General features: G+C 44.1%; 1 protein-coding gene and 1 long non-coding RNA gene across 2 annotated transcripts in view; one reads left to right on the top strand and one right to left on the bottom strand.

Annotated features, from left to right (window-relative positions):
- The window catches only part of STMN3 (stathmin 3), a 29,873-nt gene extending 10,384 nt beyond the window's left edge, over positions 1-19,489 (top strand). Inside the window, exons 2-5 of the mRNA XM_083507819.1 lie at positions 3,762-3,857; positions 6,128-6,303; positions 8,022-8,213; positions 10,122-19,489. Of these exons, the coding sequence (XP_083363945.1) occupies positions 3,762-3,857; positions 6,128-6,303; positions 8,022-8,213; positions 10,122-10,181 (524 nt within the window). The 3' untranslated portion in view covers positions 10,182-19,489. The remainder of the gene's footprint in view (positions 1-3,761; positions 3,858-6,127; positions 6,304-8,021; positions 8,214-10,121) is intronic.
- The window catches only part of LOC310708908, a 6,156-nt gene continuing 367 nt past the window's right edge, over positions 17,651-23,439 (bottom strand). The window contains exons 2-3 of the long non-coding RNA XR_014527193.1: positions 21,574-23,021; positions 17,651-20,854 (exon numbers count right to left, since the gene is read on the bottom strand). This is a non-coding gene — a long non-coding RNA (uncharacterized lncRNA). The remainder of the gene's footprint in view (positions 20,855-21,573; positions 23,022-23,439) is intronic.

Here is a 23,439-nt window from a genome sequence, read left to right as displayed (position 1 = left end):
CCTGCTGTTTGTGCCTTGTGTGTGACTGTTGTTAATGTGGCATACAAACTCATTAAAGCCAAAGTGAGCTACGTTTCAGCCAAAGTTAACACTGAGTGAATCCAGAGAGTACAAGCTGCAAAATAAACACACATAACAATGCATATGCAAGTGACTGGGAGTGGCCACCGGGACCACATAACACCAGTTCTGAGAGATCTGCATTGGCTCCCAGTACGTTTCCGAGCACGATTCAAAGTGTTGGTGCTGACCTTTAAAGCCCTAAACGGCCTCGGTCCTGTATACCTGAAGGGGCGTCTCCACCCCCATCGTTCAGCCCGGACACTGAGATCCAGCGCCGAGGGCCTTCTGGCGGTTCCCTCATTGTGAGAAGTGAGGCTACAGGGAACCAGGCAGAGGGCCTTCTCGGTAGTGGCGCCCGCCCTGTGATGTCATCAGATGCCAAAGAGATAAATAATTACCTGACATTCAGAAGACATCTTAAGGCAGCCCTGTTTAGGGAAGTTTTTAATATGTAATGCTGTACTGTTTTTAACACTGATTGGGAGCCGCCCAGAGTGGCTGGGGAAACTCAGCCAGATGGGCGGGGTATAAATAATAAATTATTATTATTATTATTATTATTATTATTATTATTATTATTATTATTATTATTATTTGACATTTCTTACATGGAAATTATTCCCATCTGTGGTAGAAACTCATTAAGGATGGCCCTTTGTCGGGCTTGTGTGGCAGCTGACTCAGCCAGAAGTGGTGCTGGAAGAACAGCTCCTTCACCTTCAGCCTTGAGCTCTGCTTGCGAATCAGAAGGGAAGTGGATGGCAGACCAAAGGGGTTTTGTGCAGGGACTCTGTGCCTGCAGAGATGGGGGGGGAGGCCAGGTTGGCTCTGGGAAAGCAGGCCTGAGCAAGGACAGCCTCTCTCTTTGCATTTCCCAAAGCTGCTTTGTGACAAAACATGGCTCCAGCTGGAAGACTCGGCTAAAACTTCATTTAATTGCAAGGGGTTGAGTTCGGAGCAAAAGCTCCTCCAAATTTCTTCCCCTGTGGCTTCTCCCTGACTCTCCAGTACATCCACAGCCAAGAGAAGGGCTCCTCCCCTCCCTCAATTTGTGTTGACTGGAATCGGCTAATTGCTGCTGATCGCTGGCGCCAAGATGGAGTTAGAGAGTCTGAAATGCCAGGAGATGTACACATCCTGCTTTCCTCATCTCATTAGGCTGCTGACAGCAGCTGGGATGCATTTGTCTTCCTCCCACTTTTATCTTAATTGATGAAGGGGATGGGGGCTTCACTACATGACAGGAGAAGAGTACAAAAGACAAAATTGGGGACAGGCTGGGGCTGAGACGGAAAGATGCTCCAGCATTGGGCTTGCAGGCAAGAAGACACAGCAGCTGAGATTATGCAGTATTTGGCAGGACCTTTTAAATACAAGACCCAAATGGAGATTGTAGGGGGCAGGGACAGTTGCTCAGCCCAGCTTTTTTTAAAAAATCCATTATTCATATGTTGCCTCCCGCTGCAGATGCAGGTTTGATATGCACTGCTTGTGCCTGCCATAAAAGTAAACTGGCAGACAGCTGAGTTGTTTTCCACACGCGAAGCTTAAATCAGATGAATTAAGTTGGCCCCTAAAACCTACATTGGCAATAAGGTGCATTTGGTTCTTTTTTGAATTCTTTCCTGAATTTATGTACATTCACATGTGACACACACATACATATTAAACTGACTCACTTGCTCTTCTTAGTGTCTTATACAAAAATAAACAAAAGAAGCAAGGAAACTGATGGGATTGGTTTGCTGGTCACACATGGCAGTGCTGTGTCCAGCCAAGAACGCTCTTTAGAGATGAGCCAAACATTAAAAGCAAATTTTGGATTTTGTATGTTTCCTAAATTTGTCATACATTTGAATATCTTGTTAAATTTGCATCTTCCTGACTTCTCACAGGGGCTCCCCTTGATAATTTTTAAGCAATTCAGAACAAGATTTCAGAATACAGAATATATATTATTTAGGTTAACTAACTTATCCAGAGTGTCTTATCCATGAGACTTAGCAACCAGAGCACTGGCTGCCAGCATCTCACTATAGTTATCTTACTTCTGTTAATACAGTGAGATGCAGTCAGCAGCTGCTCTGGTTTACTGACAGCTTTTGGTAGATAGAGGCTGAGAGACATGAGATCCCCAGATGATCTTGCTACTTGATTACTAAAGAGACTATTCACCACTAATTATGGTTATGTAGAATCCCTGTTATGAACGCCATTCATAAGATTGCCATTCATTACTCTATGACATTGAACTCTGTATGTTGCAGTTTTCTGTCTGAAAATATCCTTTTGCTTATTGTTTTATAACTTTGCTGCTTTTGCAAAGATAAAGCAATCTTAAACTTGCAAATCCCCTCCCTGTCCGCACAAAGTAAGTCACTGACATTCCCATTTTACAGAATGGAAAGTAACTTGTCCAGAACCAAACAATGACTTGGGACAGACTTGGGCCTACTTCCTTGGACCACAAACTTTTTGTTTTTTGTTTTTTTTATTACCTCAAGGATACAGGAGCCACTTCCATACGGCTGGACCTCATGTTGTTACACTAATGCCAATGTGAAAGGGTTGGCAACTGGCAGTGTCACTAAACACTAAGTCAGAAGCAAAGTGGACAGTTGCCCAATTAAGACTCCTCTTCAACAGATGTTATAAGAGTAGTATAGGACCCAGACATGCACTCAGCAAAAGCAATTTAGAACCAATTTGTAATTCAACTGTCTGTCCATTGACTAGCTCATTTTGGCTGTTCTCTTTCTGGTGCCCATTTCTTTCCATTTTACTCTTCCTTGTTTTTGTGTTATGAGGAAGGGTAAACAATAGACCACTAGCCTAATGCTGGAGAGAAGTACCAGAGGAATCCCACTGCATGGGTCAGATAGCAGTTTGTCTGAAGACTTTGGTAAGCTACTCACCCAGGAAGAAATACTATTCAGCCTGGGAAGTGGCTGACTGTGATGCTGCCCTGATCCCTGGGTCTGAGTTGATGAAGCAGAAAACTCATCCTGTTACATCAGCCAGATGTTTCTCAATGGCCTGCATATTTGCTTCATGTTTGTGTTCCACAGTGCACCTTTAATTGCTATCAGATTTGTCTGAGGAATTAGAAAATGGAAGAGGAGTGGATTGCACTGGATAGGACAGCAGTTTTTTTGAAATGGATAGAAAGAAAGCTGTTTCTAGTAAAGAGAAAAACAGCCTACCTGAGCAAGGAGATGAATACCCAGGGGCACAATCCACAATGAATTTCCCATGCAGATGCCCCATGGAAATGAATAGAAGAGTCACTGGGTTGCATCCAAAATGAATGGACATGCCTATCTTTGATCTTTTCATTTCAGTGGGTCAGCACTGAGTAAAAGTTAGTTGGATACAACCCATCTATTTTTCTAACTATAAGGTATTTTCTTGTAGACATGAGGGAATGTAGCTATTTGAAAACTCTGCTCAAAGATGCATGTGAGGCATTCAAATGATCGCTCTCTTCTTACCTATGAAAGCTACTTTTACCATTTTGCTTTATGGTGAATGTGTCCAAACACTCTTGGTTTTCTCCTTTTGAGATTCTGGAAATAGCTCTAAAGAACAACCAAGGCTTGTGGCGTGGGTCAACATTTTACTCCATGTCCTCTGAAAATAGCAAATGGCTGCCATTAGAACGTTGCTCATTGGTGGGTTTTTTTTGTTTGTCTTTCTAGCGTACAAAGAGAAAATGAAGGAACTCTCTCTGCTTTCATTGATCTGTTCCTGTTTCCACACCCAGCCACACCCAAATACCATATACCAATATGGAGGTAAGTATCTCATACTGCTGACCTGACTGATCACTAAAAGTCAGGGTTTAAAACAAGTTAACCTAAAAAAACAAAACAAAAACAAATAGAATCAGCAGTTAAAGGTGTAGGTTATAAAATAAAATTATGTATTTAAATAGATGTCCAACTTTTCATATCTGGGTAGGCTTACAGATGCTGAAAGCTGTACTGCGAAGGTGCCTGCCTAATGTCAGTGACCAGGGAGTTCCAGAGGGTAGCTGCTGCCACACTAAAAGATCAATTCCTTACAAGTGCAGAATGAGCACTATTCATAAAAGTGCCAGTTCTGCACTCGGAAGTGGTTGAATGGGCATGTAATATGGAGTAAAGGTAAAGGGACCCCTGATCATTAGGTCCAGTCATGACCGACTCTGGGGTTGCGTCGCTCATCTCGCTTTATTGGCCAAGGGAGCCGGCGTACAGCTTCTGGGTCATGTGGCCAGCATGACAAAGCCGCTTCTGGCGAACCAGAGCAGCGCACGGAAACGCTGTTTACCTTCCCACCAGATTTATCTATTTATCTACTTGCACTTTGACGTGCTTTCGAACTGCTAGGTTGGCATGAGCAGGGACTGAGCAACGGGAGCTCACCCCGTTGTGGGGATTTGAACTGCCGACCTTCTGAACGGCAAGTCCTAGGCTCTGTGGTTTAACCCACAGCACCACCCGCTTCCCGTAATATGGAGTATGTGTGTTAAATTAAGACATGGCTGGCCATTCTGCAGGAGATAAAGGGATAGCAAGGCAATTCCAGGGGCCTGCCAGACAACTGCCCACAAGTTCCCACTCCGCTCCAATTCCATTAGAAGGCCGCCATTCTGAAGTGTAGCAAACAGAGAGGGAGAGGGGAAACAAAGCTCCTTTCACAAGCCTACTTTGACCCACTTTTTCTTCTACATTCTTTTGATATTTTTTTTAGTTTTTCTGTTGAGAAAGATGTGATATAAATAGAATAACTAAACAAAGCAAGTCATTTCGCACATTCAGTTGCAAGTCATCAAGCAGTGAGTAATCCAGCGATATACATACACATGTGATTCAAGCATTTGTCTGCTTAATTCCTACTAAAGCTGGTGGGAATTTAGTGTCCCAACTGTGCTCAAGATTGCAGCCTTTGTATACTGTGGAGGTGTGCTATTTTATTACTGTATTCGAAATTCCATAGAATCATATTGCAAGGGTTTTTTTAGTGTCAGGCAGCCCGTTTTGTGATAGGAAAAAGGGAAGCAGACCTCAAGGGTGCACTAAGAACAATATATTGATCCATGGCATTTCTATCAGTAAGTCTCAGAGAGAGCACAAGCTAACTGTTGAAGAGATTGAGTCAGTTCTTCATGAACTTCAAATTCCTCCTGCACCTTGGAAATCTCCTCTCCTTCTGCCCTGCTTTCTTCCCTTCCCCTGCAGAGTTCAGCATGCCTAACACCTGCAAGCAATGCAGGGTCTCAGCCATTCCCCAAGAGTTGCCAGCCCACTGCAGATAGTGATATATCATGATTGGCATTGGTGGCATAGTCTGAAGCCACAGCGGCTGCACAACACTCACATTAGCTGATAACTTTCACTGGTTGTAGAGCATATGTACCATTAGCATGCAGAACTGAATCAGCTATGCAGGATTAGTTGCAACCAGCCTTAATACTTAAGGAGGACTCTGCACTTTCGTAAATCCTAAAGATTCATACATGTGGAAAGAGTATTTGAGAGACCATTAGAACTGCTCCAGCTACAATGAAGAAAAAGTTATGACACAGCATATTTATTTATTTATTTATTTATTTGATTGATTGATTGATTTGATTTGATTGATTTGATTTCTTACCTGCCTTTCTCCATAAGGTTCCAGGGTGGGTTACAATAAGTTAAAACGCAATATTGAAGTCAGTTAAAACAATTTACAACCCAAAGACTAGGGTGGATTCTAAAATATATCTGCATATCTCATGTGTCAAAGTCTAGGGTAAAGAGGTGCATTTTCAGCATGACAAAAGGTATGCAATGAAGGTGCCAGATGCACCTCTGAAGAGGAAATGCCACAGCTTAAGAGCTGGCACACAGAATGCTCTTTCCTGGGCCGCAACCCTCAGAATATCAAGATGGCTCCCCTCGCTGATCTTGAAACCTGAGAGGATCTGCAAAGGAGGAGGCGGCAGTCTTTCAGATGGTCAGGGCCTAAGCTGCTAGGACCTTATTTGACACTACAGTTCACACCCCTTCATCCTTTTGGTGCCTGTCTTCTTCTTGCTCAGATATGGAGGTCAAGCAGCTGGACAAGAGGGCTTCTGGCCAGAGCTTTGAAGTGATTCTGAAGTCACCTTCTGATTTGTCCCCTGAGAGCCCAGTCCTCTCCTCTCCCCCCAAGAAGAGGGACCTGTCCCTGGAAGAGCTCCAGAAGAGGCTGGAGGCTGCAGAAGAGAGGAGGAAGGTAATGGGATTGTCAAGGAATTGCCATTGAAGTGCCACTGAAGAGAATGCCTTCTAAGAATGCTTTGACTAGAGCTAAAATCCTGCGCTGCTGAGGGCTTATGAAAATCCTTGCAATTCTGTGGTTCAGAGTCTTCCAAAATGTATGTGAGCAGAGGAGAAATGAAGACCTGTCCCTCTCTCTTGAAGGAGACTAACCAAGTCGTAAATAATACTAGTGCATTATCAATAACATTAAGGGCTTATGTGACTGAAGTGTTTCACCTAGTGAATGCTGCAGCTTATAGGAAAGATCATTACTGAATATTCATACCCCAATCCCTTTCTCATTTCCACTCTGGTCATGAGTAAAATTACATCTAGTGCAAAGAAACAAACTGGAAGATTAGCTGACCCAGAAGGAATAAAAAAAACTTAGTAATGTTAAGAAACAGACAAATCCTAGATGGTGGTATAAATAAATTCAGTGGAAGGAGAGCAAAGTTCCAGATACCTGTTTTATTTCCAAACACTACCCACCTGGTTTGCAGGTGTAAATTTGGCTAATGGAGCATTGTAAACACAGGTATTATGAACATTGAAACACCCGATGTTTTAAACCAGGGGTCAGCAACCTAAGGCCCATGGACCAGAAGCGGCCCGTGGAGGTCGTTTGACCGGCCCATGAGCTGCCCCTGAACTGAGTTGCCCGCTTGCGCGGTGCGCTAAACCGGTGCAGCATGGTGCAGGGACTCACTGTGCGCATGCACAGAAACTGGAAACCGCATCTGTGCACGTGCAGATGCCAGAAATCGCGGGTGTGTGCACTTGCACATGCGCAATCCGGCCCACAGAGGGATCTCCGTGGGACTGATCCGGCCCAGGCAAGATAAACTTACCGATCCCTGATTTAAACTATTTAAAGGCTATTAGAGAAACAGGATAAACATATAAGGCTCCACCACACATGCAAGGGAGCTGAGGGGTGGGGAAAGCAACAGAGGAACTGACAGGGCAGAGTGGCTAGCCTCCAAGTAAATTCCCTACCTCTATCAGGACTCCACCAATTTTTGCAGCAGTGGGAAAAAGGAACACAGTAAAGTAGACAAGGCAGAAAGGATTGAAAGTCTCCACTCAACCCAGCACCTTCATGGGGGTGCACTTCCCCCCCTTCCTAGACATCAGAACCATCATTTAATGTGTAGAGAAGGGGTGATAATCCCCTCTCCTTAGCTGATCTACACAGATCAGCAGAGGAGCAGGACTCGTGTGTACTGCCAGTGTGGTGTAGTGGTTAAGAGCGGTAGACTCGTAATCTGGTGAACCGGGTTTGCGTCTCCACTCCTCCACACGCAGCTGCTGGGTGACCTTGGGCCAGTCACACTTCTCTGAAGTCTCTCAGCCCCACTCGCCTCACAGGGTGTTTGTTGTGAGGGAGGAAGGGAAAGGAGAATGTGAGCCGCTTTGAGACTCCTTCGGGTAGTGAGAAAGCAGGATATCAAATCCAAACTCCGCTACTGTACACAGTGGTGGTGGTCACACCCACAATTGTTTTGCAGAATCTGGGGGTTAAGCCACCCCTGCAATAAGAACATGTGTAATAGATACCATGTACAATATTATCTGGTGTAGCCAGGCATTGTGATAAGCTCCACCCAAAAAGATGATGCACAAAGATTGACCAACAATTGGCTATTCAGGAGCCTTTTCATCTAATCCGGTTTGCTGGTTGCATTGTAGAGCCAAGAAGCTCAAGTCCTGAAGCAGCTGGCGGAAAAGCGGGAGCATGAGAGGGAGGTGCTGCACAAGGCCTTAGAAGAGAACAACAACTTCAGCCGGCTGGCTGAGGAGAAGCTCAACTACAAGATGGAGCTGAGCAAGGAGATCCGTGAAGCTCATCTAGCTGCCTTGAGGGAGCGGCTCCGTGAGAAGGTAGGTGCCAGAGGCTCACACCAAACAAATCCCACACTTCCCAGTATCATTTCTGATATGAAGAACATGCCCCAGCTCGTTTCATATCACAGGTGATTCCAGGGACCATGAGCCTCCTCTGTGGGGCCCCTTTGTTCCACTCAAAGGCACCTTAAAAACTGTGTTAACAAAATGAACTCTACTTTTTGCTGCAGCTGTTGCATGTTGAGAAAAAATTTAATAGTTTCATACATTAGATTGAGGGTGCGCAAAGCCCGTTTCCCTACTCCTGTATACAGCAAATGTCTGGCATAATGGGGACCTGCCAAAGCTAGATGGCTTTCAGGCAAAATTTCTACGATCTCTGCTGCAGGTACCTAACTGCGTCCCCAACTCCGTACTTCTGTTGGAATCTGGTGAATGCCCAATTTCAGCTAGAGCGTAGTGGGCTGCCCTAAAACATTGGCTCAGGATTTCAGTGTTTAATCTAGGGAAGGGTCTGTACCAACATTTGACCAATGAGGAATTTGTCAGCAAATGGCAGAAAACCATGGCTAAAAAAACCACCTCTACTGGTCTGTCTCCCCCCCCCCCAACTGTATTACCTGGGTTACGAAGGCGCCCAAAAGGTTTTAAAGCAAAGATTATGGGACAATGCACACAGTGACTTGCGATCTTGATCACATGCAGTCTGTAGTCCGCTGGCAGCAGGAGTTCAATATGGGTATGTCTTTGAGTTAACATCTTACATCAAAAACCTGACAGTACCTAACTATCAAAGGCTTTTCACCAAAGCCAGACTAAATGTCTTCCCCTCTGCAGTGCTGGATGGTAGGTTGAGAGGAGTTCCCTACCAGGACACACTTTGCTCGTGTGCTCAAGACATCGATTCCATAAAACATATTTTGTTGCATTGTGCAAAGTATGAGCAGGCCAGGGCTGAACTGATACTACCCTTGCTGGTCCCTTTCCTGGGAAAATCAGAGGCTCACTATGTCAGGTTCCTACTGAAAGACCGGACAAAAGCTAGAACGTTGGCAGTGGCAAAGTTTTTATCGGTGGTTGCAAGAACAAATGAGCCCTATATTCTAAACAAAATGCTTGATTAACCTGGAGGTAGGCTGTATGAACTGTGTATTGATTTGTAATGTTTTGTTGGGTCTCTGGACCGTAATAAAGATTGTTGTTGTTGTTGTTGATTGAGGGTGCAAGTAGGTGAGACAGCTAGAGACCCATGACTGCTCTGAGGTTTTATTATAATCAAATGATATATAAACTTTGGGAAATCCAGACAAATGAAATAAATGATCTGGGGAGGTTTAAAGGGCAAATGCAACTACAGTACTATAATGGAATGGTTAGATGTAGATGGGACTCCCTTGTGTCCTTTCCCCAGCCCCATTTCCCTGATCCAAATACACAGACCACCCCCATCCCCAAGCTGCTCCCCACGGGGAAAATTTTCCGATACTATGATGGAACACAGAGCAGCTCCTTGACAATGAGTGATTTTGATGGGGGAAATACACATGAGAAAGGGTCAAGCCCCTTTCCCTCAGTACCACAGCCCTGATCCACCACCCCATTTCCCAGTGCATTCGCCTTTTTAAAAACCAAAGGAGAACTGATCACAATGCTCACACTAGAAGATCTAGTTTGGTCTTTAGTGTGATCGCCAATGAAGTCTTACTCAGAGTAGACTCATTAAAGTCAAAGGACTCAGGTTACTGGAATCCATTGATTTCAGTGTGTCTACTCTGAGCAGGTCTTAGTTGGAGATAACCCTTAGTCTTTAAGATGCCTAAAGACCCCTGTTTCTTCTGCAGCAGACTAGCAAGTTTGTCCCACTGAAATTTGCTTGAGACCAGCAAGGAAGCATCAGCTGCCATGGATACTTTTCACACTGCATCTCATTTCTGTCTCTTTCAGGAATTGCACGCAGCTGAGGTGCGCAGAAACAAGGAGCAGCGGGAAGAGATTTCTGGATAAAGGGCTTTTCTACACAACTAGCACCTGCTTCCTAATAACTAACAAACAAAACTCAACACTTTTTTTTTTGTCTAGATGAGGCAACATCTGATTTCTCCATTTCCATTTCCCTCCCCCCCCCCCTTCCCTCTGGTGTACCAAGCTTCATATCTCTCTCCTCTCTGTATCCTTAACTCGTGGGGGTTCCTAGGGGCCTCTCAGCAGAATAGCAACTAGTCCACAAACATTAAATATAGAATCCATAAACCAGCTTCTCTTCGGGCTTTTCTTCAGGAAAAAAAAAAGATAAACCTTAAACTAATGCACAAAAATTAAGATGACACGCTGAACATATTTGGCAATGTTGTGAAGGTGAGGACTGTTCTCTATGAAGCATGGGCTGCTCTTGGTAGTTGTCTCAAGTGAAGCAACAGTGTGCAGTTGGACAAAGAGAAGCCTGTTCTTGACAAGTAGGGTAATGGGCAATTTCACATGTTACGGGGTTTTTTAAAGACATAAATCTAGCTTTTAAAAGTACACTTGAAATGTAAAGTGAGGGCAACACAGTTGAACCAGTATTGGCTATGGCTTCTTGCTGGGCATTGCTTCAGTGGCAATATGTGTCTGCCACTCTGCAATGTGTGAAAAGGACCTACTAAGCCCTTAGCTTTCTCTGTGGCTGAAGTAGGGACTGGATGATTGAGGGATTTGGTTAGAAAGAGCCTCTTGCAGCTTATTCCTTGCTTTCTGTTGTCTGATTTGGAGCTGTTGGTAAATTAACTTAGTAGTTCAGAGCCTGTTTAGCCTCAGACCTAATCATGCCTATGAATTGAACTATGCTTTTATTTTCACAAGATTTCTCTTCAGGGCAAAGAAACTGGCTAGGCAAGGCCACTGCATGATCAAAAGTTCTGTGGTAAACAAGAGGTATCTTGAAATCTGGAGTATTTCAGATACCAGTATTTCACGTTGACTATTCACGTCATCATAAAAGATACAAGGTGCAGGACTCTAGCTAAATATGGTAGTAAGCCACACCTCCCCCTAAGGATGGAAGCATCTTGTCAGTAGCATTACAGGAGGCAGAACTGGAGTACAGATCACACACCTTTGTGTTTTTTTCAGGTACTATATTGTAAAGGACATAAAACCCTCTGTCACCATCTCTGATTGTTGTAACTTCCTATAAGTAAGGAGGGGAGACTGCCTAGGAAAAGTAACGGAGGAATGGTAGAACATGTGCATCTGTGTTAATTGTGATGTTTCAGAGATACAAACGTGAAAGCAACTGAATATTTTTTATTTCAATATTGCCTCCCCACCAAAAGTAAAGCTTATGATTCTGCATAGCTAGTAGAAATGTTCAAATACAATCTTCAGCAGTCCAAAGGTCTGTTGGAGCCAATATACACATTCCCCTAAAACAATTGGGTCCAAAAATTACCCAACTTTAAACAGCAAAATAGATGCTTGGCACCATCAGTTGTCAATATTATTCACTTAATTAATAATCCTCCTTCTTGCTCGTGGTATTAAAACAATCAAAATGCAGAAATTAAGGCAGTGTTATGCTTTCAAAATTGTAATGAAATTCAAAGAAACTGCAACCAGAAAAACCAAAAACCACCCTAATCTTCCTCAGTCCCTAAATGCCTGATGGAAGAAAAGGGCTTTATCCTGCCTTTTTAAAAAGTTAAAACAGTAAACAAATTTAAAATGAAGGTTTTATAGCACATGCATATTTAAATAGCTAGATCCAGCCCCCTTTCTCAATAAAACAGAAGCAGCCACAACTGAGAAAATATATAAGGAAAGGGCAATCACTCAGTATTTAGAGTATCTGTTTTGCATGCAGAAGGTCGCAGGTTCAATCCCTGGCATCCCTTTGCCTTGTCTGAACTCCTGGAGAGCAGCTGCCAGCCTGTTTCTGGAATACTAAGCTCAATGGGTCAATGGTTCGACTTAGTATAAGGCAGTTTCATAAGTTCCTAGCTTTTGCTTTTATATTAATTTCAGGGAAAACCAGCCATTCAAATATGCATATGCCATTCCACGTGCGTGTGTTTTGACATTTAAATCCAGAAAACTTTTCTTTTTTATAGTGGAATCTAAAAAATAAAGCATGCCTCACCCATTAGGCTGGACGTGGCATTGGCTCGGGGGTGAAGTATGTGTGGTCAGCCTCCCACTCTGCAGTTCAGTGGGTGGCCTTTTCAAGTTATTGTCTCTCAGCCTAAAGAATGCCACCTGGTTGCTGTGAGGGTTAAGAAAAAGTCAACCACTATAGAAATGATGTGCCTCATGGCACATTGTGCCATACCCCAGGGGAGGGGGACGGTGCTCCCTATTTCCCCTGGACCCATAGCTAAGGGGTCAAAGAAGGCACTGACTCCCCTCTAGTCTGCTGCAAGAATGACTTTATTTCAGGTCTTCTCCTTCAGCAGGCCAGCCTCTGCCATGCCCCAGGTTGCTCTCAACAGCAAGTGCAGCCCTTCTGTAGGCCCCCTCTCCTTGGGTGCCTGGCTTCCATACTGTTGGCCTTGGCAGACTTAAGCCCAGGACTTCCATGTGTTTGTGTGGAGGAAGAGAGGCCAGGTAAACTATTCTCTATTTGACTTCACTGAGTGGGGCTTAAGGAGTCTGAAGATGGCCCCTGGCAAGGAAACAAGGGCAGCCTGTCTCCTGAACTTCCACTGCCCCGCTTCCCCATCTCTGAGGCTCTTAAATGTCCTCCAGGTTCCCCCACCTTTCATTCCAGCTGAGGCCCAGCAGCTGCACTGCTTTGCCTCCCTCTGGCAGATGAATAAGAGCCTTGCCTAGCTCCTTCCAGAACAGGTGGAACCTCCTGGCAATGTCCAACTATTGCCTCCTCAGCAGCTATTGCATGGTTGGCGGTGGGGACTGGGGCCTTCTTAAAGTACTGGCAAAGGTCTAAGAAGGCCCTGTGGCCCATCACAGACATAGCTGGATGAATGCTGGTTTCTAATGCAACAGCCAGTCTGACAGGAAGAGATTTACTGTAGGCAGAGCTTTAAGGTAGGGCCAACTGTATACATGTTTGCTCAAAAGCAAGGCCCACCGAGTTCAATGAGGATTGTATCTTAGTTTTGTGTGCATAAGGTTGCAGTGCCCACAGCTAAACATGTTGTGTTTTTAAAGCATTTTTGGGGGGAAGTCGGGGGCCCAGGTCTGTTCCTTCAAAAGTACGTCCTGTGGAGTGAGTTTTCACAGATGAGATCAAAAGGAACAGTGTAGGGAGGCAGTGCTCTGTAGGAAGGAAAGGAATTGGCACAATTTGGGGCAGAGTATGATGTCAATCTGCTGTTACATCTAGAGAGCTCTCCGTGACACGTTTTTGGCATACTGTATAGTGCATGCATACAGGGAAAAGATGGGACCAAAACTAGAGAGTAGTGCAAAGGAATCAGGATGTGCTAGACGGATTTTAATTTTAAAACAGACTTGGGAAGCCTGCAGAAGAAAACTGTTTACAAATACAAGTGGTATTTCAAAATACTAGGATTATCAACATTCCCTTTCTAACAACTCTTTCTAACCTATTGATATGTCACTGAGACCATTTGGTAGCTTGGGAGTTTTTCATCTGTCACATGATGAATCCTTCATGTCCCATAAGCCAAAAGGTGCTTTGTTAACCACTAAGACAGTCCTCTTCAGTGCACCAGAAGCATGGAAAGTGGGGGTAGGCCTTTAATCTCTTTAGGTAATATAATCTAGTTCAGATTGAAGATCTGCCTCCTTCCAGTTCCAGCAGAGTCACCCTAGTTAATCTCATGACACTCCAGTTATTTAAGTAGTTACTGTGTGGGCTAGAGAATGATCCTACCTGTATGCAAGGCTGTTTCTTTGGCTACTCTTAAGTACCTCTTAGATAGCACTTTTAGTACAAAGGGCATTGCAATGCAATTTTTTGCGCCCTGTAAAAAATTCATCCTTATTCCAGTTTTTAAGATGAAAGCTAAGGCTGAGAGACAATGACTGTCCACAATCAAACATACAATTCAGCCTACATCAAACTAAGTTCAACCTGCATTGGCCATAGATCCACATTGGTTCCAAAATCTTAAAGAGTTCCCACTGAAGGAAGGGCCTGAATTGTGGAGCACCAAAACTTACTCCAATGCCAGCCCCAACAGTGACAAATAAGTATTTTGTCCTTGAGTAGGTATTGCTACATACGAGCCTAGTATCTCTCCCTCTGACTATTCCTTTCTTTTTGTTTTCCTGGATCTGCAATGATTCCATTCTTTGTGGTTTCTGGTCAGAACTCAGTTGTGCCTTTTCAGACATCAGGTAAGCGGTTTGATGACCCATGTGCCACTTTGGGGGCACCAATGTTGTCAGCGACATCATGTTGTAGATGCTTCCCCCTCCTTCTCCCAGTGTCTCTCTTGTCTAGGTTGTACTATTACTTCCTCTTTGGTGGTAAGGGTTCTTATGGAACTGCTTCTCTTTGAAATTCAGAAATGGGGTAAGACAATTTCTTTTCTAGTAGAAAAGGCCTTTACAGCCATATTAGAGCCATAGTTCTCAAGCATGACTACTGTGTGCCTCCTAGATTCATTAGAAGAAAAATCTAGACTGGATAGACCCCCCAAGGTCCATGGAACCATTAGGGAAGCCATCTGGGGCAGGTGAGCATTCAGCCAACTGATCCAGTCAAGGCACAGACAAAAATTGGCTGGAGGTCAGGTGGAGCTGTGCCCCTTCCCCAGCACTCATCCTGCCTTCCACTTGGGAGTACCAGGGCATTAGCAGAAAAGCTTTGTTTCCAAAGAAAGGGGCCATGTCACAATGAAATGTTTGTTCAGAGGCTCAGAAAGAAAATAGAAGCATCATCCCAGGGGTGGCAAGACAGGTGCTTGGAGCCAGGAAAGAATTGGGCTTGAATGTCTGAGCTATTGCATCAGTTTCTAAATAGCAGCAATCCTAGAAAAGCACCTGTGTATAATGCAGAATCATCTCATCCATGCTATAGTGATGATAGTTTAAAATGTTAAATAAATTTTAAGGAAAAATAGAGTTTGTGTGTAAGAAGTGGTTGCAGTCCTCAGTGCCCATGTCCTCTGGTGGGACCTGGGAAAATGTCTGCAAGATGTTAACGATGTCTTATTTGCTGTGGTGCTGGGTGTTTGCTTGGTGTGTACTTCTGACTTGCTGTAAATACTGTTTTTAGTACTATGGTTATGATGGCTGATATTGATAATAATGGTGACAACAACTAGAAATGTCATAGTCATGAGCACAAGCTCAAAAGCAGCATTCACTCTGGTAGTTATCCATTTTGCATCAAAAGCATTTAGAGTCAAGCATGGAACCTACCATAGTTTGTCATTGGAGAACAACCTCTACCTGAGCTGTACCACTTCAGGCTGCAACTGGGGGCTCACATGATTGAATGCTCCTCCCTATAAAAACAGAATCTGATGCATATGGAAAGCTATCATTTCAGGAATAAGGGGAGGTTAAAGCTCTTCTCTGATACCTAGATTTGTATGTGCAGGGGTGTTTTTATAGTAAAGAATGTCTGAGCATTCCATCATGAAGTCCAACCTACAGTCTAAAGTTATGCAGCTTACTGCTTTGGTGAGAACTAGGCCAGAGTAAGTGGGACGCGGGTGGCGCTGTGGGTAAAACCTCAGCGCCTAGGACTTGCCGATCGTATGGTCGGCGGTTTGAATCCCTGCAGTGGGGTGCGCTCCCGTCGTTCGGTCCCAGCGCCTGCCAACCTGGCAGTTCGAAAGCACCCCCGGGTGCAAGTAGATAAATAGGGACCGCTTACCAGCGGGAAGGTAAACGGTGTTCCGTGTGCTGCACTGGCTCGCCAGATGCAGCTTGTCACGCTGGCCACGTGACCCGGAAGTGTCTGTGGACAGCGCTGGCTCCCGGCCTATAGAGTGAGATGAGCGCACAACCCTAGAGTCTGGCAAGACTGGCCCGTATGGGCAGGGGTACCTTTACCTTTAGGCCAGAGTAATAGCAGGAAGAGTTAATATCAGTGCATTCTCAGTCTTTTTTGCTTACTGGAACAGATGGGCTGTTTCACATATGAAGAAATCTATAGATTTGGGATAGAAACACAGATCAAAACAAGGGGGGAAAGTGTGAGAATTCAATAGTAAGTTGAGCAGGTACTGGAATAAACTGTTCTGAGGATGGTAGGAGGAAAAGGGCAGAGTGGGGGGAAATTCAAGGAAGTCTTGACATTCTGAAAGGTCTGGGTCCACTTTAGTTTTCGTCTGTTGAAGTCCAAATGATCCAGCCTACCTAGAGGCAACTTTCAACTAGACAGAGGTGTCATATTCTCTGTAGGTGCTTCCTTCCACTTTCTGACCCTACAGTTACGGAGCTCAGTGTGTTCTGTGGCTGCTCCTTGGGTCCCATTCACCATTTCAGATCTACGTAGCAAATGATGCACAACCAGCCCTGGTTTTGTGATGCTGTTCTTGAAGAATAACTTGTGTTCTGGAGACTCTTAATATGTGCAATCATTGGAAGTCTTAGGCTTGATTTACAAATGTGTGCATCCACTATACCAGGGACAGCCAGTCTGGTGCTCTCCAGCTGTTGTAGGACTACAGCTCCCATCATCCCTGACTTGGCCAGGGCTGATGGAAGTGAGAATCTAATATCTGGAAGGCTGTCTCTGGAAGTTCTGCGGTATTAGATCCAAATGGCCAATGCACACACACAAAAGAGCTTAGCCCTTAGGGCCAGGCTTTCCCAACCTTGTGTCTTCCAGACATCTGGGGGGCACCATACCAGGGAAGGCTGCCTTAGGCAGTCAATGAATTCTGCCCGTAGTGCTCACTTAGATATGAAGAATGGGATCTTTATTTCCTTCACTTTTAACTCTTTCAGTGCCTTGAGATATAGCCTGCATATCCAAGGGTACGCTGATGTTATCAGGCATGCTGTCAGGTGGAAATTTGCATCAGGTGTTATCAGTACAGATGCATTATGTTGTGAAAAGAAAATGATACCAAATGCATCAGGATCTCTACATTTGGATGTATCAGGGAAGCCAGGGGATGAGTTTATCCAGTGTCAATCGGTGCATCCAAGAAAGTACTTTTTCTATAGAACTGGATATAACTTGAATTACAATGGGTGCTTATAAGGATATTTTACTCATGGTGCAAAGAAATCAGGAGGGGGCTAATAAAATGGGCAGGTACCCACTTGAATTGATTGTGGAGAAAATTCTTAACTGTGGTGCACATATCCACAAATTAAATTCATGTCTGTTTGATTCCTAGAACCCCCCAAAAAGAAATTGGGAGATTCTAAAGGAGTAAGCAAAAAATCCTAAAAACAGTCTGCAATGAGGACTTGGCATGCTCAGTGCTTGTAGAACACCGGCTAACAGTTGAGGGGACCAAAGACCATCATGTGCATGGAAAAGTATCCTGAACAGGAGTGGTTCTACACTGCATTTTGTTGCAGATCCTACTTTTATAAAAAAAAAATTAATGGAACTGGAAATTCTTCATTATGTATCTGTGCCTAGATACAGTTCAGTCTTAATAACATTTAGGTGTGCTACTGAAATGCATGCTGCTTTGAGAGATTATGAACCAAATTAACTGCCACAGCAACTAAAATTAAGGCTGGGGGAGGGAGGGAATCAGCTGAGAGGGACTAAGCAATGCTTAGGAGTCCCAGAGTGGCTTTACACATTTTCAAAGCTGAGTTGCCACATTTCCATATGCATATTGGTGGACCCTGCTCAGTGCAAGAGAAGATAAATTTTGCAATTTATCATTAGTAAATCCAAAGAAGGGCTACAACAGTTCTGTATCATATTCCAAGCACTAAATATTCCACTTATTTTAAGAGAGCCACAGACCTGCCTTTAAGGGGGGGGGGGGGGAGAGGTTGTAAGGACTTAATGGTCTTTGTACATGCATACTTAGGAAATTTTCATTTCAAGCACTATTTGGTTGCTGTGTTGTTGAACAAAGCCAGTGTTCTTGTTGGGGGAGACTTACTCTAAATCAGTGGTTCCTAATTGGTCGTCTGCATCACCCGCCCAGGGGGTCTGTGGCACCATTCACATAATAAAATGCACCCAGTGGCTGGGGCAACCCAGTCAGATGGGTGGGGTACTATTATTATTAAGAAAAAAATTCAAAAGTAGGTGGTCTGTGACTTGGCTTTTGAAAAATGGGGGTGGGGGGTGAGTGTCCTGCAGTACTTAGCTAATTGGGAACCACTTCCCTAAATGTCCTCTTGCAAAGTGGTTATTGCCCAAGAACTGCAATCACAGCATAAAGGAAGTTTCCTGCTGCTCCATGAACATCCTTATAGTAGCTCTAGATATTTTATTGATTGCCTGGCTCAAATGGCTCCATTCAAGTACACTTATAGCCAGCTAGTACTACATCACTAAATGCATGTGGCAAAATTCACACACAAACACAGATACAAGAGACAGTTGGAAGGGGCAAGGAATGACTGTTTATGGCCCTGTTGATGTTACTGTATAGCAGATTTCATATTAAGGATCTCTAATAAAGCTATTTCTGTGGTCTTGTCTCTCTTGAGCAGTGACAACATAGGCACATCTCAGCAGTTTCTACAATGCATAAGCTTACTGTAATGGAAAGAGAGTAGTGACCACTGGATGCTAGAGGTGCGTAAGATGTGTGAAGAAAGGATGCAAGCTTGCTGGATTTCTTATTTTAGTTAGCAGATGAGTGGATCAACTTTCTCTACAACTACCGGTATTATGGCTACACTTCCTTGGAAGGAAGTCCAATCAAACCAAACAAGCTTACTACCTGGGCAAACATGGTTATGACTGAGCTAAAAGGCTGGTGAGCACCTTTCATATATAAAATGGAGAGACCTTCACAAGTGAACTGTAAAGGTTGCTGTTTGATAAGCATTATGTAAAAATATGACCCTAAAAGTAGGCTCCTATTCATGCAAAAGGAGGCTCAGACTACAAAAGCGGACTTCAAAACACCTAGGTAGCTGTTCAAAATTAGATGGTGTTTCAGTTCCCGTACCCCCCCCCCCGAACTGCCCTCCTATTCCCTCCTGATAGTCTGTTTGAATGTTGTTGGCCTTGCACAAGATTCACTTCTTAGGATGCAGCATGTGCTGTCTTTGTCCTTTCCAAATAGACAGGAAAAAAGAATGTGTAATAGTGCCATGAATGGACTTTTCTCACTCTTTAAGATAAGCCTCGTCCGATTCCTTTAAATCTACCACGTGCATTTCATTGTCAAATTGAGGTTGTTGTTGTGCAAAGAAGTGATTAATGAGGAAAAAAAAGAAATAAACTTGGTATGAAACCACAATTCTCTGTTTTTATTAATTCATTTAATACAATTAGTTTTCCAGCGCAGCAGTTCTTTCTGGGAAGCTCTTCAGCTGCCTTGCAAGACAACACAATTATCAATTTTCTCCTATTCGAGCATGTCCTCTTCTCACTGTAGTGACAGCAAAGCCCCATTGTATATCCAAAAATAGCAGCAACTCACATATGCAGGTTTGAAGAAATATTAACCAAACTCCTTAATCAGCTTATGGAAGAAATCTCACACTAAGAAGTTGCAACCACATCCCCATACAGGTCAAAGCTTTTGCTAGACAGCCTAGAACACTGTCAGAGTGGGTGTCAGGAGTAGCTCAGTAGTAACTCAGTGTGTCAGTGAAGTTAACTCTCTTTATGCAAAGAAACAATACCGCGCAGGAGGCCAGGCCTAATGAGCACAGCAACTCCTCCCAGTAGATCTTGCTCCAATGAGGCAGATGTGAGCGGCCTTCCCACAGCTCCCTAAATCTCCTCCTCCCTGGGTCCTACCAAAACAATCTGGAGGCTCCTTCATCTTACCTGTCTTTGCTCCACCCTCTTCAGGTTCTGGGAAACTAAGGGGGAGGGGAGCTTGTTGCAGCAGAAGGGGGAGACCCCCTGGCTTCTTCAGCAGCCTGACATCATTGCCTCTTGGGCCCCCCTCCTCTCCAGCCTCCTCTTCTGCTCTGGGTCTCCACTGCTCTCTGTCAAACTCTTCCTGCTCACAAAGCCTGTTACCTCTTCAGCTTCCAACTCGTCCTTCTCCCAGTCTGTTCCCTCTTTAACTCATCATCGTCCCATCACTAATCCCCTGGCTCTGAGACGTCTTCCCATGAGGATTCCCCAGCTAGTGCCTCCCGCCACTCCTCTGTGTACTGCTGGTCCATGACAAATGCTGCCCCAACAGTGTGATCCCATGCATGACTATTAAGATGCAATAAATCCAGTAAATTCAATGTAGCCTAGATTAAAATTGTTGCCTAATAGAGCCCAGCTCCTCTGACTGGGCAAGTGGTAGAGCATATATTTTGCATGCAGAAGATACCAGGTGCAGTCCCTACATTTCAAAAATAACATGGAGGGAAACCAGTGATGCACTGATTTCTGGATACGAACTCTATAGGAAAGACAGGGAATGGCATATGTCACTATTTCCATTAAAGAAGACATGAGTCCAACAAGTTACGAAAACCCAAAAGGATCTGACTCCTCAAAATCACTGTGGGTTGTGATACTGAGCTGAGTACTAAGGATATTGTATAACACCAGCCCCCTCACCTTTATGTATCCTCGGTTTTTGTTTTCCTTGGATCAGGTCCTATAACAATAAGGGTAAAAATGACTTCAGTAATCCTGAAGCAGCCTGTCCCTGAATATAGAATCATAGAGTTGGAATAGACCACAAGGGCCATCGAGTCCAACCCCCTGCCAAGCAGGAAACACCATAAGAGCACTCCTGACATATGGTTGTCAAGCCTCTGCTTAAAGACCTCCAAAGTAGGAGACTCCACCACACTCCTTGGCAGCAAATTCCACTGTCAAACAGCTCTTAGTGTCAGGAAGTTCTTCCTAATGTTTAGGTGGAATCTTCTTTCTTGTAGTTTGGATCCATTGCTCCGTGTCCGCTTCTCTGGAGCAGCAGAAAACAACCTTTCTCCCTCCTCTATATGACATCCTTTTATATATTTGAACATGGCTATCATATCACCCCTTAACCTCCTCTTCTCCAGGCTAAACATGCCCAGCTCCCTTAGCCGTTCCTCATAAGGCATCGTTTCCAGGCCTTTGACCATTTTGGTTGCCCTCCTCTGGACACGTTCCAGTTTGTCAGTGTCCTTCTTGAACTGTGGTGCCCAGAACTGGACACAGTACTCCAGGTGAGGTCTGACCAGAGCAGAATACAGTGGCACTATTACTTCCCATGATCTAGATGCTATACTCCTATTGATGCAGCCCAGAATTGCATTGGCTTTTTTAACTGCCGCGTCACACTGTTGGCTCATGTCAAGTTTGTGGTCAACCAAGACTCCTAGATCCTTTTCACATGTACTGCTCTCAAGCCAGGTGTCACCCATCTTGTATTTGTGCCTCTCATTGCCAAAGGCATACTATCTGGAAGAGAGAATATCTCTGTGTTTGTTATGTCATTGCACATGATGTTTTTCTCTGCAGCAAAACTACATTCATGGAACACTTGCAGAAAATTTACCTACCGGTATCTTGAAAAGTCCACATCCTTCTGTATTACATACCCAGTGTGCCATTGCTATACACTAGTCAAGGGAGGTGCAAACAAATGTTTATTGGCCCACAGTCACTCCAACATATGCATAAATAGAGTACTACTGTCACTCAGAACACCAATTCAACTGCCCTGAAGGCTTGCTTCTCTTCCCTCCTATTCTTCCAAGTTCCACTTGATTTTTTTTTTACTTAAATAATAATATATTATTAGTAACATATTAACATTCAGAAAAGGCAAAATTCTTGGGAGACTGTGAATTAACAGATTAATTATACAAGGATTGAAGGGTGCTCTCCAATAAAAAGATGTCTCCAAATGAACCACCCTGATCTCACACTCATAGTATTTTCTCTTTTTCAACTAGGTTGCATGGCACCTGAGCTGAAGCTGTTCAGTTTGCTTCCACTACTGACAGCCTATGATAGGATAACCTTGTCACCGATTCTTCTAAACATGGCTTCAGCCTCTGGAATCTTCACATAGGCCTTCACAATCCCTGTGAAATTCTATTTCATGACAGATTAATTTTCGTTTCTTGTTCTCGTGTTTTTTCACAATTTGGAGCAGAAAACACACAGCTGTTTCAGAACCCTTGTCCTTGGCAATAACAGGACAGCATGAGAGGGTGTTTTTTCCTCAAGAAGAGGACTGAAATACATGGGTGATTCATCATCCACCAAGATTATCATTATTACCTGCTGCAACACCAAGATTTAAAGCCTTGTCTGAAGTGTTAAGGCTTTGAAGTCATCAACAAAACAGCAATACCATGATTATTTTGTAACATGCTTGACCAGATCCGTTAAGTAATCTTTCTTTGGCGATCACTCATAGCTGAGTAAGATTGTCTTCCATAAACACGGTTTTAACAATGAGTCTGTAAGTGACTGTGGAGGCCAATTCTGGATCCACACATCCTTCCACAGTGGGGACATTGGTTTCCGGGCAGGAGTTGATCACAGTGTGGGTTTGCCAGGCGTGCCTTCCTCTTAGCACGTTTCTCCCTTGTGTCCTGAGTTCGAGTGTCTTCAAAGTCGATGACACCTTTAACAGCTGGATTAAGTAATGCAAAGCTTCTGGCTCATGGAACACTATACCTTGATTTCATTCGAATACATATATGAATATAAAAATTGTTTCCTGTTTGGCTTGGTGTTTAAGTTACACAAGATGTGCAGGTTTTAATTTTTCTCATTCCCCAAATTTTAATCTAGCATTTGTTTGGATTTCCCCCCCTTTTCTACCTACCCTAAACCTTTGAGGAGGGAGGGCGGGAACTGATGGCCGGACCCTGTAATAACATTGAGGGGGAAAATTGCATGATGTGTAAATACGCTAAAAAATAAACCAATTCCTTATCAGCTTTTTTTCCATATATCAATTTTTGCAACGCGCACCCTGCAGAAGCCGCGCTCGACGTTATTTACAAACATGCAGCTGCGTATCGAATTTGCTTTTGAATCGCGAATCCCCAGAGGCGGAGGACGCTGCTCATTGGGCAGCGCAGAAAACCGCCTAAAGAAATAAAGAAAAGCAAAGCAAAAGCACGCCGCCCCGATTATTCACAGGGCGCGCTCCCGAAACCCAAGCGCGCTCTCGGTTTCTCCCTCTCCCGCCAACGCGCGCGAAGCCAGCTCTGCTCCTCTCCGCGTTCCACCTCGCGCAGGCGCGCTGCGCTCCCGCCGGGACTTATTTCACCCCGGCGAGCC

The sequence above is a fragment of the Podarcis liolepis genome (genome assembly GCF_965112155.1).
Source record: "Podarcis liolepis genome assembly, chromosome: 6".
In the NCBI taxonomy this organism is placed as follows: Eukaryota; Metazoa; Chordata; class Lepidosauria; order Squamata; family Lacertidae; genus Podarcis; species Podarcis liolepis.
Note: the sequence above shows the minus strand (reverse complement) of the source record. Positions and strands in the feature narration are given on the sequence as shown.